This window comes from Salvelinus namaycush, unplaced genomic scaffold, assembly GCF_016432855.1.
Source record: "Salvelinus namaycush isolate Seneca unplaced genomic scaffold, SaNama_1.0 Scaffold663, whole genome shotgun sequence".
Classification (NCBI taxonomy): domain Eukaryota; kingdom Metazoa; phylum Chordata; class Actinopteri; order Salmoniformes; family Salmonidae; genus Salvelinus; species Salvelinus namaycush.
The window spans coordinates 1-20,378 of NW_024061379.1; the positions used below are offsets into that span (position 1 = coordinate 1).

The window sequence follows — 20,378 nt, forward strand, 5'->3', positions numbered from 1 at the left end:
CTGTGCTGCGCTGGTGGGGTTACCTGTGCTGACGCTGGTGGGGTTACCTGTGCTGACGCTGGTGGGGTTACCTGTGCTGCGCTGGTGGGGTTACCTGTGCTGACGCTGGTGGGGTTACCTGTGCTGACGCTGGTGGGGTTACCTGTGCTGCGCTGGTGGGGTTACCTGTGCTGACGCTGGTGGGGTTACCTGTGCTGACGCTGGTGGGGTTACCTGTGCTGCGCTGGTGGGGTTACCTGTGCTGACGCTGGTGGGGTTACCTGTGCTGACGCTGGTGGGGTTACCTGTGCTGCGCTGGTGGGGTTACCTGTGCTGACGCTGGTGGGGTTACCTGTGCTGCGCTGGTGGGGTTACCTGTGCTGACGCTGGTGGGGTTACCTGTGCTGCGCTGGTGGGGTTACCTGTGCTGCGCTGGTGGGGTTACCTGTGCTGACGCTGGTGGGGTTACCTGTGCTGACGCTGGTGGGGTTACCCGTGCTGACGCTGGTGGGGTTACCCGTGCTGACGCTGGTGGGGTTACCCGTGCTGCGCTGGTGGGGTTACCTGTGCTGACGCTGGTGGGGTTACCTGTGCTGACGCTGGTGGGGTTACCTGTGCTGCGCTGGTGGGGTTACCTGTGCTGACGCTGGTGGGGTTACCTGTGCTGACGCTGGTGGGGTTACCTGTGCTGACGCTGGTGGGGTTACCTGTGCTGACGCTGGTGGGGTTACCTGTGCTGCGCTGGTGGGGTTACCTGTGCTGCGCTGGTGGGGTTACCTGTGCTGCGCTGGTGGGGTTACCTGTGCTGACGCTGGTGGGGTTACCTGTGCTGCGCTGGTGGGGTTACCTGTGCTGCGCTGGTGGGGTTACCTGTGCTGCGCTGGTGGGGTTACCTGTGCTGACGCTGGTGGGGTTACCTGTGCTGCGCTGGTGGGGTTACCTGTGCTGACGCTGGTGGGGTTACCTGTGCTGCGCTGGTGGGGTTACCTGTGCTGCGCTGGTGGGGTTACCTGTGCTGACGCTGGTGGGGTTACCTGTGCTGACGCTGGTGGGGTTACCTGTGCTGACGCTGGTGGGGTTACCTGTGCTGCGCTGGTGGGGTTACCTGTGCTGACGCTGGTGGGGTTACCTGTGCTGACGCTGGTGGGGTTACCTGTGCTGACGCTGGTGGGGTTACCTGTGCTGACGCTGGTGGGGTTACCTGTGCTGCGCTGGTGGGGTTACCTGTGCTGCGCTGGTGGGGTTACCTGTCTACTGTGTTGTGTCTTGGTTGTTGTTGTGTTAGCGATGATGAGATGCTAATGACTTTAGCTCTGAGTGCTGTTATTAACATGCATTACTCTGTGTGGGTCTGAAGCACAAGGGGCTCACTCACATGCGATTAGATGGGGGTGTGAGCACAGAATTAGGACTCTGACTGAATAACCCACACTTTCTTACAATAGTGATTTTTAGCGATTCATGCCTCAGCATGTTCTCTTTTCTGGTGAGCAGTGCCTCCCCAAGGTGGCTGACATGACATCGTTGCTAATGGTGTTTCACTTGGCTGTAAGCTTCTGATAATGACCTAATAGCCTGGATCACAGAGGTTAATTCAATTTATTCTCATTGCAGTTCAATAAAAAATAGCTTGATGATATTGTGTGTGTGTTTGTGTCAGTGGAATTGAGAATAATCACTTAATCTCTCTCTCACTCACTCCGGCCTCCCCCCTTTTCTCTCTCTCTCCACCCAAACTCTCTCTCTCTCACACTCACTCTGTCCTCCCCCCTTTTCTATCTCTCCACCCAAACTCTCTCCCTCTCTCTCTCTCTCTCTCTCTCACTCACTTTGTCTTCCCCCCTTTTCTCTCTCTCTCTCTCCACCCAAACTCTCTCCCTCTCTCTCTCTCTCTCACTCACTCTGTCCTCCCCCCCTTTCTCTCTCTCTCTCTCCACCCAAACTCTCTCCCTCTCTCTTTCCTCTCTGCTCTCCATTTCTCTATCCCCACTCTCCCCCCCCTCTCTCTCTCTCTCTCCCTCCCTCTCTCCCCTTGTTCCTTGTCTCCAGTTGATAAGTGGAGGATCTATCGTCAGCGCTGAGGCAGTATGGGACCATGTGACCATGGCCGACCGAGAGTTGGCGTTTAAGGCCGGTGATGTCATCAAGGTGCTAGACGCGTCCAATAAGGACTGGTGGTGGGGTCAGATCGACGAGGAGGAGGGGTGGTTCCCCGCCAGCTTTGTACGGGTGAGTTAGTGATACCACACGTCACCCCGGTCTTCTGACTACCCCGATTCACACTATACAGATGTAGGATCTTCATTTGAGCCAGTTTGCTACAGCAGAAAAAAGAATCCTGCAGCAACAGGAAATGTGAATTTTTATGTAGATTATAATTAATGGACATTTTTGTAGGGGTTTATACATTTTTGGGGAAAATCAAGTAAAAATATAAATGACAAAGTTTAAGTTTTAAGTTCTCGTGAACAGGGTGATCAAATAAAGATCCTACATTTGTAGGGCAAAGCCAAGCCGAGCCGAGCCGAGCCGAGCCGAGCCGAGCCGAGCCGAGCCGAGCCGAGCCGAGCTATACTGGCCTGGTAACACATCTACTTTAGTAGCTGAAACCCTGCTGAACAGTGTGAAATCCAAGCCAACACAGTGCACTTCCTGTTAGCTTCATACATTACCTGGTAAAGGCTACACACACTACAGCTAAAGAGTTCATACACTACCTAGTAAACACTTCATACTTAACTGAGTAAAGGCTCCATACATTACCAAGTCAAGGCTTTCTCCAGACTCCCCAATGGCCATCCCAACCCTGACAACTCCATGTCTAGGGGCTAGGAACTAGGAACCAATTTCTCCCCACCCCCCCAGCTCTCCATCCATTGAGTCGATCCAGGCATTGAGTGAACCGGTGTGTTTCTGTCATTCTCTCTCTCTAAGGTCGAACCCCACCCTCCTCAACCCCAAACAAAACAGCTTTTCTATATCAACCCCATAGCAACTCCTCGGTTCCTAAACACTACGTCTAAGGTGCGTTTCCCCAACGTCATCAATCAACCATCCAGCCATACTCCACCCACCACCCACCGCCTCAGTCTGCCAACGCAACGTCTCCCCAACATTACCCAACCAATCAACCATCCAGCCATACTCCACCCACCACCCACCGCCTCACCCACCGCCTCAGTCTGCCAACGCAACGTCTCCCAAACATTACCCAACCAATCAACCATCCAGCCATACTCCACCCACCACCCACCGCCTCACCCACCGCCTCAGTCTGCCAACGCAACGTCTCCCCAACATTACCCAACCAATCAACCATCCAGCCATACTCCACCCACCACCCACCGCCTCACCCACCGCCTCAGTCTGCCAACGCAACGTCTCCCCAACATTACCCAACCAATCAACCATCCAGCCATACTCCACCCACCACCCACCGCCTCACCCACCGCCTCAGTCTGCCAACGCAACGTCTCCCCAACATTACCCAACCAATCAACCATCCAGCCATACTCCACCCACCACCCACCGCCTCACCCACCGCCTCAGTCTGCCAACGCAACGTCTCCCCAACATTACCCAACCAATCAACCATCCAGCCATACTCCACCCACCACCCACCGCCCCAGTCTGCCAACGCAACGTCTCCCAACATTACCCAACCAATTAACCATCCAGCCATACTCCACCCACCATCCAGCCATACTCCACCCACCACCCACCGCCTCACCCACCGCCTCAGTCTGCCAACGCAACGTCTCCCCAACATTACCCAACCAATCAACCATCCAGCCATACTCCACCCACCACCCACCGCCTCACCCACCGCCTCAGTCTGCCAACGCAACGTCTCCCCAACATTACCCAACCAATCAACCATCCAGCCATACTCCACCCACCACCCACCGCCCCAGTCTGCCAACGCAACGTCTCCCAACATTACCCAACCAATTAACCATCCAGCCATACTCCACCCACCACCCACCGCCTCAGTCTGCCAACGCAACGTCTCCCAAACATTACCCAACCAATCAACCAACGCACATCTAACGTTTCCAGAACCTCAGTCACAGATTGGGACTCATCACAACAGGATATTGTATAGAGAAGTTACAGCCTTTCATTTTTTCTCCTTTCTGTATTACTCCTTTTTTAAATATTTAAGATTTTTTACTCTTTTTATAGTTTGTTTATAAGTCTTCTTACTGCAGTCTTTGCTCCACAATGCGTCCCAAATGGCACCCTTTTTACCTATATAGTGGTTGAAAGTAGTGCACTATAAAGGGAATATGGTACAATTTGGGAGCACTCTCTTCCACAGTAGCACAGTAGCACAGTAGCACAGAAGCACAGTAGAACATTAGCACATTAGCACAGTAGCACATTAGCACATTAGCACATTAGCACAGTAGCACAGTAGCACATTAGCACAGTAGCACAGAAGCACAGTAGAACAGTAGCACAGTAGCACATTAGCACAGTAGCACCAGTTGTCTCCGCCCGTCTCTCTGCTTGTTGTTGTGAAGCTGCATGGCGCCGTGTGTTTGGCATTACAACCGTCGCCTCTTAGATGTTCAGTAGGCACACAGTGTTTCATCATCAGGTGTTGGCTTGGCTACCGTACCAGGCATCTGATCCCCTCTAACCTACCTCAAGCTGAGCAGTGTGTTTTTGTATGTATGTGTGTGTGTGTGTCTACAGCTCAATGCTGGAACAAAGATCCCCCCTGACTCTCTCTCTCTCTCTCTCTCTCTCTCTCTCTCTCTGTCCCTCTGTCTACTCTCCTCTGAGCCCCAGAGCTGCCAACTACAACCTGAAACTGGAACAAGTGATTAAAAGATGTCTGGAAGAGGAAGAGATGAACTAAGGGATGTGATGTTTTCTGTGTTAAAGCCCTCTGATAGTAGTAGTATGTAGTCATCATTTTATCTCCCATTCAGGAGTGTGTGTGTTGGTCTCCTCAGCTGTGGGTGAACCAGGAGGATGGGGGGGTGGAGCCTGTGGAGGGGACCAGTGAAATGGCTAACGGTCACTTGGATCCGACCAACGACTGCCTGTGTCTGGGCTCGCCGCTTCAGAACCGTGACCAGATGAGAGCCAACGTCATCAATGAGATCATGAGCACAGAGAGACACTACATCAAACACCTCAAGGACATATGTGAGGTACACACACATACAAACGTGCACACGCATACACACACACCTACTCGCACACTTGGGAAAACGCATGCACACACAAACACACACACACACACACACACACACACACACACACACACACACACACACACACACACACACACACACACACACACACACACACACACACACACACAATACACCACACACATACACACACACAAACCGACAAACACACACACACACATGCAGGGGCACGTGAGCTCTCTTGGAAGAGTAGTCTAACTGTGGTGAATTGATTATAGCAGTAGTGTTACTGTGGTGGATTGATTAAAACTAGACTCAATCTGCTTTCATGATTCTCTCCAGGGATATTTGGGAGAGTACAGGAAAATATGTTGAAATGTGGGAACCCACACACCAGCACACACACACACACTCAGACACACACAAGCATGAGCAGAGACACACACACACACACACACACACACACACACACACACACACACACACACACACACACACACACACACACACACACACACACACACACACACACACACACACACACACACACACACACACACACACACACACACAAGCCTTTGCTCATCCCCATCCTACTCTATGTATAAATCCCTTTCTTCCAGGGCTACCTGCGTCAGTGTAGGAAGAGGGTAGACATGTTTAACGATGACCAGCTGAGGGTGATCTTTGGGAACATCGAGGACATCTACCGTTTCCAGATGGGCTTCGTTAGAGACCTGGAGAAACAATACAACAACGAGGAACCACACCTGTCTGAGATAGGACCCTGCTTTCTAGAACATGTAAGTTACTACCTAGATAGAACCCTGTTTTCTAGAACAGGTAAGTTACTACCTAGATATGACCCTGCTTTCTAGAACAGATAAGTTACTACCTAGATAGGACCCTGCTTTCTAGAACAGGTAAGTTACTACCTAGATAGGACCCTGCTTTCTAGAACAGGTAAGTTACTACCTAGATAGGACCCTGCTTTCTAGAACAGGTAAGTTCCTACCTAGATAGGACCCTGCTTTCTAGAACATGTAAGTTATTACTCAACACAAAGATGATAGTCAGATTGGAGCTGAGGGGATGGCTGCCGTTTTACGGGCTCCTAACCAATTGTGCTATTTTGTGTGTTTTTTCACATTGTTTGTAACGTGTCTCAATCGCTGCAACTCCCCAACAGGCTTGGGAGAGGCGAAAGTTGAGTCATGCGTCCCCCGAAACATGACCCGCCAAATACGCTTCTTACCGCCCGCTTAACCCGGAAGCCAGCCGCACCAATGTGTCGGAGGAAACACCGTTCAACTGACGACCGAAGTCAACCTGCAGGTGCCCGGCCCGCCACAAGGAGTCACTAGAGCACGATGAGCCAAGTAAAGCCACCCTGCTGCGCCACTCGGGAGGCCCCTATTTGTAACTTATTTTCTACATAATGTTGATGCTACTGTCTCTTATGACCGAAAAGAGCTTCTGGATATCAGAACAGCGATTACTCACCTCGAACTGAATAAAGATGTTTTCTTTAATGAGTCTGACGTGAAGAATATAATGTTGCTCCCAGACAAGGCCCAAATCCCCATAATTCAGATGAAGAAAATAAGGAAATGTAGGGGACACAGATCAGGGTGCCTTGTGAGAATTCGTCGGCGAGTGCGTAACCCGCCTCCACCATCAATTCTGTTGGCCAACGTGCAATCACTGGAGAATAAACTGGATGAGCTCCATTAAAGACTATCTTACCAACGAGACATTAACCTGTTTTGGCTGCAGGGGCAGTATTGAGTAGCCAGATAAAAGGTGCCCATTTCAAACGGCCTCGTACTCAATTCTTGCTCGTACAATATGCATATTATTATTACTATTGGATAGAAAACACTCTCTAGTTTCTAAAACCGTTTGAATTATATCTGTGAGTCAAACAGAATTCATTTGGCATAAACTTCCTGACCAGGAAGTGGAAAGTCTGAAATCGAGGCTCTGTTCTACTTCCTGCCTATAAATGGGCATGATACGTATTAGTATACATGCACTTCATAGACCTTCCCCTGGATGTCAAGAGGCGGTGAGAGAAGAAATTGAGTGTTTATCTTGGTCTGAAGTGGAATACAAGCTCTTTGTATGACGTGTCCCCCATTTCCTGTTTTCTGGAGAGCGAGAGGAGGTACCTGGATTTGCCTTCTGTTTAGCTGCCGTTATGGACGACCAATATCTCCGGCTTTGATTTTATTTGATACATGTGACCATATCATCGTAAAGTATGTTTTTTCAATATAGTTTAATCAGATTATTGACATTTTTTCGGGAGTTTTGCCGTGTTCCGTTCTCTGAGTTTGTTGACGATGGAGAGATTCGCGCCACTTGGCTAGTGCGCTTGCTAATTCAAGAGGGAAAGAGGCCGTTCTAAATCCAAACAACGATTGTTCCCGACAAAGGACCCCTTGTCCAACATTCTGATGAAAGATCAGCAAAAGTAAGAAACATTTTATGATGCTACTTCATATATCTGTCGTACATGTGAACTAGTCGTCGGCGCCCAACTTTTGGGTACTCTAGCTATACCGAAGCTGGATGTCGTAATGAAGTTATTTTTTAGAATTCTAACACGGCGATTTCATTAAGAACTAATGGATCTATCATTTCCTATACAACATGTATTTTTTAGTTATGTTTATGAATAGCTATTTGGTCAGAATATGTGTGTCAGAAAAAGTGTCAGAAAAATATCCGGACGTTGTGGGAAATAGTAGCTACGTTAGCACAATGTGTAACCACTGATTTCAGCTCTAAATATGCACATTTTCGAACAAAACATAAGTGTATGTATAACCTGATGTTATAGGACTGTCATCTGATGAAGAATATCAAGGTTAGTCAAAAATTATATATCTTTTACTTGTTTGTCACGATCGCTAACTTTTACTGCTGGGGAAGGGCTTGTGTTTCTGGCTATTGTGGTAAGCTAATATAACGCTATATTGTGTTTTCGCTGTAAAACACTTAATAAATCAGAAATATTGGCTGGAATCACAAGATGCCTGTCTTTCATTTGCTGTACACTATGTATTTTTCAGAAATGTTTTATGATGAGTAATTAGGTATTTGACGTTGGTGTCTGTAATTATTCTGGCTGCTTTCGGTGCAATTTCTGATTGTAGCTGCAATGTAAACTATGATTTATACCTGAAATATGCACATTTTTCGAACAAAACATAGATTTATTGAATAACATGTTATAAGACTGTCATCTGATGAAGCTGTTTGTTGGTTAGTTTGGTTGGTTCTTGGTTAGTTAGGTTGGCTTTGTGCATGCTACCTGTGCTGTGAAAAATGTCTGTCCTTTTTTGTATTTGGTGGTGAGCTAACATAAATATACGTGCTGTTTTCGCTGTAAAACATTTTAAAAATCGGACATGTTGGCTGGATTCACAAGATGTGTACCTTTCATTTGCTGTATTGGACTTGTTAATGTGTGAAAGTTAAATATTTAAAAAAGATATATTTTGAATTTCGCGCCCTGCACTTGAGCTGGCTGTTGTCATATTGTGGGCGGCCTCGGGCTTGCAGCCAGAAGAAGTTAAAAACTGTAACATCTTTTTTCACCGAGTCGTGGCTGAACGACGACACGGATAATATACAGTTGGCTGGGTTTTCCATGCATCAGCAGGACAGAACAGCTATGTCTGGTAAGACGAGAAGTGGGAGTGTGTAACAATGTCTAATATTAACGTAGTCTCAAGGTATTGCTCGCCTGAGGTAGAGTACCACATTATAAGCTGCAGACCACGCTATCTACCAATCTATATTTTTCGTAACCATCTATTTACCACCACAAACCGACACTGACACTAAGACCGCTCTAAACCAGCTGTATAAGGCCATAAGAAAACCAGAAAATGTTCATCCAGAAGCAGCTCTCCTACTGGCCGGGGACTTTAAATGCAGGCAAACTTAAATCTGTTTTACCTAATTTCTACCAGCATTTCACATGTGCAGCCAGAGGAAAAAAACTCTAGAACACCTTTACTCCACACACAGAGATGCGTACAAAGCTCTCCCTCGCCCTCCATTTGGAAAATTTGACCATAATTCTATCCTCCTGATTTCTGCTTACAAGCAAAAACTAAAGCAGGAAGTACCAGTGACTCGCTCAATACGGAAGTGGTCAGATGACGTGGATGCTACGCTACAGGACTGTTTTGCTAGCACAGACTGGAATATGTTCCGGTATTCATCCAATGGCATTGAGGAGTATACCACCTCAGTCACCGGCTTCATCAATAAGTGCATCGACGACGTCGTCCCCACAGTGACCGTACGTACATAACCCAACCAGAAGCCATGGATTACTGGCAACATCCACACCGAGCTAAAGGCTAGAGCTGCCACTTTCATGGAGCTGAACACTAAACACTTGAGAACGCCTATAAGAAATCACGCTATGCCCACAGATGAACCATCAAACAGGAAAAGCGACAATACAGGACGAAAATTGAATTCCTACTACACCGGCTCTGACGCTCGTCGAATGTGGCAGGCAATTACGGACTACAAAGGGAAACGAGCTGCCCAGTGACACAAGCCTACCAGATGGGCTAAATGCCTTTTATGCTCGCTTCAAGGCAAGCAACACTGAAGCATGCATGAGAGCACCAGCTGTTCCAGATGACTGTGTGATCACGCTCTCCGTTGCTGATGTGAGCAAGACCTTTAAATAGGTCAACATTCACAAGGCCGCATGGCCAGAAGGATAACCAGGACGTGTACTCAGAGCATGCACGGCCAACTGGCAAGTATCTTTACTGACATTTTCAACCTCTCCCTTACAGAGTCTGTAATACCTACATGTTTCAAGCAGACCACCATAGTCCCTGTGCCCAAGAAAGTGAAGGTAACCTGCCTAAATGACGACAGCCCCATAGCACTCACGTCGGTAGCCTTGAAGTTCTTTGAAAGGCTGGTCATGTCTCACATCAACACCATTATCCCTGAAGCCCTAGACCCACTCAAATTCGCATACCGCCCCAACAGATCCACAGATGATGCAATCTCAATCGCACTCCACACTGCCCTTACACAACTGGACAAATGTATGAATTCTGTTCATTGACTACAGCTCAGCGTTCAACACCATAGCTCATCACTAAGCTAAGGACCCTGGGACTAAACACCTCCCTCTGCAACTGGATCCTGGACTTCCTGACGAGCCGCCCCCAGCTGGTAAGGGTAGGCAACAACACATCTGCCACGCTGATCCTCAACACGGGGGCCCCTCAGGGGTTTGGTCCCCTCCTTTACTCCCTGTTCACCCACGACTGCGTGGCCAAGCATCATTACGTTTGCTGACGACACAACGGTGGTAGGCCTGATCCCCGACAACGATGAGACAGTCTATAGGGAGAGATTTGGCAGTGTGGTGCCAGGAGAACAACCTCTCCCTCAACGTGAGCAAGACAAATGAGATGATTGTGGACTACAGAAAATGGATGGCCGAACACGCCCCCATTCACATCAATGGGGCTGTAGAGGAGCGGGCGAGAGTTTCAAGATCCTTGGCGTTCACCTCACCAACAAACTATCATGGTCCAAACACACCAAAAAAGTCATGAAGAGGGCACGACAACGCCTTTTCCCCCTCAGGAGACTGAAAAGATTTGGCATGGGTGCCCAGATCCTCAAAAAGTTCTACAGCTGCACCATCAAGAGCATCCTGACCGGTTGCATCACCGCCTGGTATGGCAACTGCTCGGCATCCGAACATAAGGCACTACAGAGGGGAGTGCGTACGGCCCAGTACATCACTTGGGCCAAGCTTCCTGACATCCAGGACTTATATACTAGGCGGTGTCAGAGGAAGGCCCTAAAAATTGTCAAAGACTCCAGTTACCCAAGTCGTACACTTCTCTCTTTGCTACCGCACGGCAAGTGGTACCGGAGCACCAAGTCTAGGTCCAAAAGGTTCCTCAAGTCTAGGTTCAAAAGGTTCCTTAACAGCTTCCTTAACAGCTTCCTGACGGGCCACCCCCAGGTGGTAAGGGTAGGTAACAACACATCTGCCACGCTGATCCTTAACACGGGGGCTCCTCAGGGGTGCATGCTCAGTTCCCTCCTGTACTCCCTATTCACTCATGACTGCAGGGCCCTCTTTTACCTTGCTGCTACTCTTTGTTTATTATCTATGCATAGTCACTTTAACTCTACGTACATGTACATATTACCTCAATTACCTCAACTAAACGGTGCCCCCGCACATTGACTCTCTACCGGTACCCCCTGTATATAGCCTCTCTACTGTTATTTTACTGCTGCTGTTTAATTATTTGTTACTTTTAGTTTCTATTTATTTTTCACTTATTTTTCTTAAAACATCTTAAAGCATTGTTGTTTCAGGGCTTGTAAGTATTTTACTGTAAGGTCTACTACACCTGTTGTTTTCAGCATTTCACTGTAAGGTCTACTACACCTGTTGTATTCAGCATTTTACTGTAAGGTCTACTACACCTGTTGTATTCAGCATTTTACTGTAAGGTCTACTACACCTGTTGTATTCAGTATTTTACTGTAAGGTCTACTACACCTGTTGTATTAAGCATTTCACTGTAAGGTCTACTACACCTGTTGTATTCAGCATTTTACTGTAAGGTCTACTACACCTGTTGTATTCAGCATTTTACTGTAAGGTCTACTACACCTGTTGTATTCAGCATTTTACTGTAAGGTCTACTACACCTGTTGTATTCAGCATTTTACTGTAAGGTCTACTACACCTGTTGTATTCAGCATTTTACTGTAAGGTCTACTACACCTGTTGTATTCAGCATTTTACTGTAAGGTCTACTACACCTGTTGTATTCAGCATTTTACTGTAAGGTCTACTACACCTGTTGTATTCAGCATTTTACTGTAAGGTCTACTACACCTGTTGTATTCAGCATTTTACTGTAAGGTCTACTACACCTGTTGTATTCAGCATTTTACTGTAAGGTCTACTACACCTGTTGTATTCAGCATTTTACTGTAAGGTCTACTACACCTGTTGTATTCAGCATTTTACTGTAAGGTCTACTACACCTGTTGTATTCAGCATTTTACTGTAAGGTCTACTACACCTGTTGTATTCAGCATTTTACTGTAAGGTCTACTACACCTGTTGTATTCAGCATTTTACTGTAAGGTCTACTACACCTGTTGTATTCAGCATTTTACTGTAAGGTCTACTACACCTGTTGTTTTCAGCATTTCACTGTAAGGTCTACTACACCTGTTGTATTCAGCATTTTACTGTAAGGTCTACTACACCTGTTGTATTCAGCATTTTACTGTAAGGTCTACTACACCTGTTGTATTCAGCATTTTACTGTAAGGTCTACTACACCTGTTGTATTCAGCATTTTACTGTAAGGTCTACTACACCTGTTGTATTCAGCATTTTACTGTAAGGTCTTCTACACCTGTTGTATTCAGCATTTTACTGTAAGGTCTACTACACCTGTTGTTTTCAGCATTTTACTGTAAGGTCTACTACACCTGTTGTATTCAGCATTTTACTGTAAGGTCTACTACACCTGTTGTTTTCGGCGCATGTGACAAATAACATTTGATTTGATTTGATTTTGAAGATAGAAGCCTGCTGAACAACCATATGATACCTGCAGTAGGACTTATTGTCTCAAATCACAAATGAACCATCTCCTCATCTCCTCCATTGTTGTTTTGTCCCACAGCAAGACGGCTTCTGGATCTACTCTGAGTACTGTAACAACCACCTGGATGCGTGTATGGAGCTGTCCAAGCTGATGAGAGACGGGAGGTACCAGCACTTCTTTGAGGCCTGTCGTCTGCTGCAGCAGATGATCGACATCGCTATCGACGGCTTCCTCCTCACACCCGTACAGAAGATCTGCAAATACCCCCTGCAGCTGGCCGAGCTGCTCAAATACACCGCACAGGAACACAGGTAGGATTACAGACACACACACACAAAGTCAGTCCTTCAGCTGTGTTTGTCTCATCCGGCTCCAGGTCATTCACAAATCACACTCTCAGAGCCAGACAGGGGTAGGGGCCAACACTCTTAACTCTATCTGCCAGATATCTGTCTCTCTGTCTGTCTCTAAGTCTGTCTCTCTCTAAGTCTGTGTGTCGTGTGTCTGCAAGATGGAGGATAGGCCTGCTTCCACAGATAGACACAAAACACACAGACACACACACAAACACACACACTTACTAACACACACACTGATCTGGCACACACAAACCTGTAGCAATAACGACTGCTGTAAGGTGTGATTCATCCCCCTGAAATGACCTGTGTCCTGTCTCCATAATGACTATCGCTACGTGGTGGTTGTAATGTGTGTTCTGTCTCCATAGTGACTATCGCTACGTGGTGGTTGTAATGTGTTTTCTGTCTCCATAGTGACTATCGCTACGTGGTGGTTGTAATGTGTGTTCTGTCTCCATAGTGACTATCGCTACGTGGTGGTTGTAATGTGTGTTCTGTCTCCATAGTGACTATCGCTACGTGGTGGTTGTAATGTGTTTTCTGTCTCCATAGTGACTATCGCTACGTGGTGGTTGTAATGTGTGTTCTGTCTCCATAGTGACTATTATTATGTGGTGGTTGTAATGTGTGTTCTGTCTCCATAGTGACTATCGCTACGTGGTGGTTGTAATGTGTCTTCTGTCTCCATAGTGACTATCGCTACGTGGGGGTTGTAATGTGTCTTCTGTCTCCATAGTGACCATTACTATGTTGGGGTTGTAATGTGTGTTCTGTCTCCATAGTGACTATAGATACGTGGTGGTTGTAATGTGTGTTCTGTCTACATAGTGACTATCGCTACGTGTTGGTTGTAATGTGTGTTCTGTTTCCATAGTGACTACCGCTACGTGGCGGCGGCGCTGGCGGTGATGCGTAACGTCACTCAGCAGATCAATGAGAGGAAGAGGAGGCTGGAGAACATTGACAAGATTGCCCAATGGCAGGCCTCCGTCCTGGACTGGGAGGTACATACTCTACACCACTCGGAATTAACCAACCCTCAACGGAGTGTGTGTGTGTGTGTTTAAAACAAGCGTCTTTAGGTCCTTGAATAGTGCTAAATAAAGCCATGTAATATTATTGTCCCCAGGGTGATGACATCCTGGACCGGAGCTCAGAGTTGATCTATACAGGAGAAATGTCTTGGATCTACCAGCCCTATGGACGCAGTCAGCAACGGGTCTTCTTCCTCTTTGATCACCAGCTGGTCCTCTGTAAGAAGGTATGAAACCCCTCTCTGTCCTGCTCCAAACCAGTTCTGGTATATGTAGAAGGTATGAAACCCCCCCTCTCTGTCCTGCTCCAAACCAGTTCTGGTATATGTAGAAGGTATGAACCCCCCCCCCCCCCCCCCCCTCTCTGTCCTGCTCCAAACCAGTTCAGGTATATGTAGAAGGTATGAAACCTCCCCTCTCTGTCCTGCTCCAAACCAGTTCTGGTATATGTAGAAGGTATGAAACTCCTCTCTGTCCTGCTCCAAACCAGTTCTGGTATATGTAGAAGGTATGAAACTCCTCTCTGTCCTGCTCCAAACCAGTTCTGGTATATGTAGAAGGTATGAAACTCCTCTCTGTCCTGCTCCAAACCAGTTCTGGTATATGTAGAAGGTATGAAACTCCTCTCTGTCCTGCTCCAAACCAGTTCTGGTATATGCAGAAGGTATGAAACCTCCCCTCTCTGTCCTGCTCCAAACCAGTTCTGGTATATGTAGAAGGTATGAAACCTCCCCTCTCTGTCCTGCTCCAAACCAGTTCTGGTATATGTAGAAGGTATGAAACTCCTCTCTGTCCTGCTCCAAACCAGTTCTGGTATATGTAGAAGGTATGAAACTCCTCTCTGTCCTGCTCCAAACCAGTTCTGGTATATGTAGAAGGTATGAAACTCCTCTCTGTCCTGCTCCAAACCAGTTCTGGTATATGTAGAAGGTATGAAACCTCCCCTCTCTGTCCAAACACACACACACACATACACACACACACACACACACACACACACACACTGCTCGGGGATGTCTGCGGGACATGCTTAATTTTGAATCCGTCATCTTTGTTCTTGAGTTTCTTATTCACAATGTGCAACACAATATATGTAATGGCTGCCCTCAGGGCGTGTTGGTGGCCTGTTGCATGCTCCTCTCTCTCTCTTCCTTTCTTCCTTCCTCCTCTCATCCTCTCCTCCGCTCCTCCTCTCCTCCTCTCCTCCTCTCCTCCTCTCCTTCCCTCCTCCTCTCCTCCTTTCCTTCTCTCATCCTCTCCTCCCCTCATCTTCTCATCCTCTCCTCCCCTCCTCCCCTCCTTCTCTCCTACTCTCCTCCCCTCCTCCTCTCCTCCTATCCAATCTCCTCTTCTCCTCCTCTCCTCCTCTCATCCTCCACTCCCCTCGTCTCATCATCTCCTTCTCTCCTACTCTCCACCCCTCATCCTCTCATCCTCTCCTTCTCTCCTCTTCTTCCCTCCTCCTCTCATCCTCTCCTTCTCTCCTCCTCTCCTCCCCTCCTCCTCTCATCCTCTCCCCTCCTCCCCTCCTCTCATCCTCTCATCCTCTCCTTCTCTCCTCCTCTCCTCCCCTCATCCTCTCCTCCTCTCATCCTCTCCTCCTCTCATCCTCTCATCCTCTCATTCTCCCCTCCCCTCCTCTCATCCTCTCCTTCTCTCCTCCTCTCCTCCTCTCAAATCTCCTCCTCTCCTTCTCTCCTCCTCTCCTCCTCCTCTCAAATCTCCTCCTCTCCTCTCATCCTCTCACCCTCGCATCCTTAACAGTACGTGGAGACCAGACACATCTGATCTCAACAGGCTAATTTACTGAATCATGATGAGACATGGATTCTCTCTATTTTAAATAACTATATACACAAATGTAAAGTCAGCAAAAAAATAAATGTCCTCTCACTGTCAACTGCATTTATTTTCAGCAAACTTAACATGTGTAAGTATTTGTTTGAACATAACAAGATTCAACTACTGAGACATAAACTGAACAAGTTCCACAGACATGTGGCTAACAGAAATGGAATAATGTGTTCCTGAACAAAGGCGGGGTCAAAATCAAAAGTAACAGCCAGTATCTGGTGTGGCCACCAGCTGCATTAAGTGCTGCAGTGCATCTCCTCCTCATGGACTGCACCAGATTTGCCAGTTCTTCCACCAAGGCACTTGCAAGTTCCCGGATCTTTCTGCAGGGAAAGGCCCTAGCCCTCACCCTCCGATCCAACAGGTCCCAGACGTGCTCAATGGGATTGAGATCCGGGCTCTTTGCTGGCCATGGCAGAACACTTACATTCATGTCTTGCAGGAAATCACGCACAGAACGAGCAGTATGGCTGGTGGCATTGTCATCCTGGAGGGTCATGTCAGGATGAGCCTGCAGGAAGGGTACCACATGAGGGAGGAGGATGTCTTCCCTGTAACGCACAGCGTTGAGATTGCCTGCAATGACAACAAGCTCAGTCCGATGATACTGTGACACACCGCCCCCAGACCATGACGGACCCTCCACCTCCAAATCGATCCCGCTCCAGAGTACAGGCCTCGGTGTAACGCTCATTCCTTCGACGATAAACGCGAATCCAACCATCACCCCTGGTGAGACAAAACCGCGACTCATCAGGAAAGAAAACTTTTTGCCAGTCCTGTCCTGTCTGGTCCAGCGACGGTGGGTTTGTGCACATAGGCGACATTGTTGCCGTTGATGTCTGGTGAGGACCTGCCTTACAACAGGCTTGCAAGCCCTCAGTCCAGCCTCTCTCAGCCTATTGCAGACAGTCTGAGCACTGATGGAGGGATTGTGCGTTCCTGGTGTAACTCGAGCAGTTGTTGTTGCCATCCTGTAACTGTCCCGCAGGTGTGATGTTCGGATGTACCGATCCTGTGCAGGTGTTGTTACACGTGGTCTGCCACTGCGAGGGCGATCAGCTGTCCGTCCTGTCTCCCTGTAGTGCTGTCTTAGGCGTCTCACAGTACGAACATTGCAATTTATTGCCCTGGCCACATCTGCAGTCCTCATGCCTTCTTGCAGCATGCCTAAGGCATGTTCACGCAGATGAGCAGGGACCCTGGGCATCTTTCTTTTGGTGTTTTTCAGAGTCAGTAGAAAGGCCTCTTTAGTGTCCTAAGTTTTCATAACTGTGACCTTAAAACTTCTTTGGGACTGGGGGGCAGTATTGAGTAGCTTGGATGAATAAGGTGCCCAGAGTAAACTGCCTGCTACTCAGGCCCAGAAGCTAGAATATGCATATAATTGGTAGATTTGGATAGAAAACACTGAAGTTTCTAGTACTGTTTGATATCATAAGGTGAATGCACCAATTTGTAAGTCGCTCTGGATAAGAGCGTCTGCTAAATGACTTAAATGTAATGTAATGTGAATGATCTCTGTGAGTATAACAGAACTCATATGGCAGGCAAACACCTGAGAAAAAATCCAACCAGGAAGTGGGAAATCTGAGGTTTGTAGTTTTTCAAGTCATTGCCTATCGAATATACAGTGTATATGGGGTCATATTGCACTTCCTAAGGCTTCCACTAGATGTCAACAGTCTTTAGAACCCTGTTTCAGGCTTCTACTGTGAAGGAGGAGCGAATAAGAGCTGTTTGAATCAGTGGTCTGGCAGAATGCCATTAGTTTAGTCACGCTCGTGGCCGTGAGAGCGAGCTGCGTTCCCTTTCATTTCTAAAGACATAGGAATTGTCCGGTTGGAATATTATTGAAGATTTATGATAAAAACATCCTAAAGATTGATTAAATACATCGTTTGACATGTTTCTATGAACTGTAATGGAACTTTTTTGACTCTTCATCTGGACTAAGTGCCTGCGCCTTGTGAATTTGGATTTGTGAACTAAACGCGCGAACAAAAAGGAGGTATTTGGACATAAATGATGGACTTTATCGAACAAAACAAACATTTATTGTGGAACTGGGATTCCTGGGAGTGCATTCCGATGAAGATCATCAAAGGTAAGTGAATATTTATAATGCTATTTCTGAGTTTTGTGACACCTCTCCTTCTTTGGAAAATGGCTGTATGGTTTTCTGTGGCTAGGCGCTGACCTAACATAATCGCAAGGTGTGCTTTCGCCGTAAAGCCTTTTTGAAATCAGACACTGTGGCAGGATTAACAAGAAGTTTATCTTTAAAATGGTGTATAATACTTGTATGTTTGAGGAATTTTAATTATGAGATTTCTGTTGTTTAAATTTGGCGCCCTGCACTTTCACTGGCTGTTGGCGAGGTGGGACGCTAGCGTTCCACATATCCCAGAGAGGTTTTAACCGTTTGTAAGCTGTTAGTGTCTTAACGACCGTTCCACAGGTGCATGTTCATTAATTGTTTATGGTTCATTGAACAAGCATGGGAAACAGTGTTTAAACCCTTTACAATGAAGATCTGTGAAGTTATTTGGATTTTTACAAATTATCTTTGAAAGACAGGGTCCTGAAAAAGGGACGTTTCTTTTTTTGTTGAGTTTATGTGGACACCCCTTCAAATTAGTGGATTCAGCTATTGCAGCCACACCCATTGCTGACAGGTGTAAAAAACCTAGCACACAGCCATGCAATCTCCATAGGTTAACATTGGCAGTAGAACGGCCTAACTGAAGAGCTCAGTGACTTTCAACGTGGCACCGTCAGAGGATGCACCTTTCCAACAATTCAGTTCGTCAAATTTTTGCCCTACTAGAGCTGCCCCGGTCAACTGTAAGTGCTGTTATTGTGAAGTGAAAACGTCTAGGAGCAACAATGGCTCGGCTGTGAAGTGGTAAGCCACACAAACTCACAGAACGGGTCCACCGAGTCCTGAAGCGCGTAGCGTGTAAAATTAGTCTGTCCTCAGTTGCAACTCTCACTACGGAGTTACAAACTGCCTCTGGAAGCAACGTCAGTACAATAACTGTTTGTCGGGAGCTTCATGAAATGGGTTTCCATGGCAGAGCAGCCGCACACAAGTCAAAGATCACCCTGTGCAATGCCAAGCCTCGGCTGGAGTGGTGTAAAGCTCGCCGCCATTGGACTCTGGGGCAGTGGAAACGCATTCTCTGGAGTGATAAATTACACTTCACCATCTGTGAGTTCGACGGACGAATCTGGGTTTGGCAGATGCCAGGAGAACGCTACCTGCCGGAATGCTTAGTGCCAACTGTAAATTTTGGTGGAGGAGGACAAATGTTCTGGGGCTGTTTTTCATGGTTTGGACTAGGCCCCTTAGTTACTGTGAAGGGAATCTCAACGATACAGCATACAAGGACATTCTAGACGATTCTGTGCTCCCAACTTTGTGGCAACAGTTTGGGGAAGGCCCTTTCCTGTTTCATCACGACAATGCCCCCGTGCACAAAGCGAGGTCCATACAGAAATTGTTTGTCGAGATCGGTGTGGAAGAACTTGACTGGCCTGCACAGAGCCCTGACCTCAAACCCATCAAACACCCTTGGGATGAATTGGAATGCCGACCGCAAGCTAGGCCTAATCGCCCAACATCAGTGCCCAACCTCACTAATGCTCTTGTGGCTGAGTGGCAGCAAGTCCACGTAGCAATGTTCCAACATCTAGTGGAAAGCCTTCCCAGAAGAGTGGAGGCTGTTATAGAAGCAAAAGGGGACAAGCAGGTGTCCACATACTTTTAGTCATGTGGTGTATCGGTCTTTCCTCTCTTATCCATATCATCATTAAGAGTTGTTCAGTCCCACAGCCCAGTACACAGCCCAGTACAGAGCCCAGTACAGAGCCCAGTACAGAGCCCAGTACATAGCCCAGTACAGAGCCCAGTACAGAGCCCAGTACCGAGTCCAGTACAGAACCCAGTACAGAGCCCAGTACACAGCCCAGTACAGAGCCCAGTACACAGCCCAGTACAGAGCCCAGTACACAGCCCAGTACAGAGCCCAGTACAGAGCCCAGTACATAGCCCAGTACAGAGCCCAGTACAGAGCCCAGTACCGAGTCCAGTACAGAACCCAGTACAGAGCCCAGTACACAGCCCAGTACACAGCCCAGTACAGAGCCCAGTACAGAGCCCAGTACCGAGTCCAATACAGAGTCCAGTACACAGCCCAGTACACAGCCCAGTACAGAGTCCAGTACAGAGTCCAGTACAGAGCCCAGTACAGAGCCCAGTACAGAGTCCAGTACACAGCCCAGTACAGAGCCCAGTACAGAGCCCAGTACACAGCCCAGTACAGAGTACAG

At 47.6% G+C, this 20,378-nt stretch overlaps 1 protein-coding gene across 3 annotated transcripts in view; it reads left to right on the top strand.

The window, feature by feature from the left end:
* Positions 1-2,028: 2,028 nt before the first annotated feature.
* The window catches only part of LOC120042379 (rho guanine nucleotide exchange factor 9), a 28,295-nt gene continuing 9,945 nt past the window's right edge, over positions 2,029-20,378 (top strand). The window contains exons 1-6 of one of the 3 annotated variants that reach the window (XM_038987217.1): positions 2,029-2,208; positions 4,944-5,144; positions 5,771-5,950; positions 12,875-13,107; positions 14,030-14,159; positions 14,285-14,416. In XM_038987217.1, coding sequence (XP_038843145.1) covers positions 2,083-2,208; positions 4,944-5,144; positions 5,771-5,950; positions 12,875-13,107; positions 14,030-14,159; positions 14,285-14,416 — 1,002 coding nt within the window. In that variant the 5' untranslated portion in view covers positions 2,029-2,082. Of the gene's footprint in view, positions 2,209-2,913; positions 4,111-4,776; positions 5,145-5,770; positions 5,951-12,874; positions 13,108-14,029; positions 14,160-14,284; positions 14,417-20,378 lie in introns of those variants that run through there. The other 2 variants (XM_038987215.1, XM_038987216.1) reach the window with 2 other exon arrangements.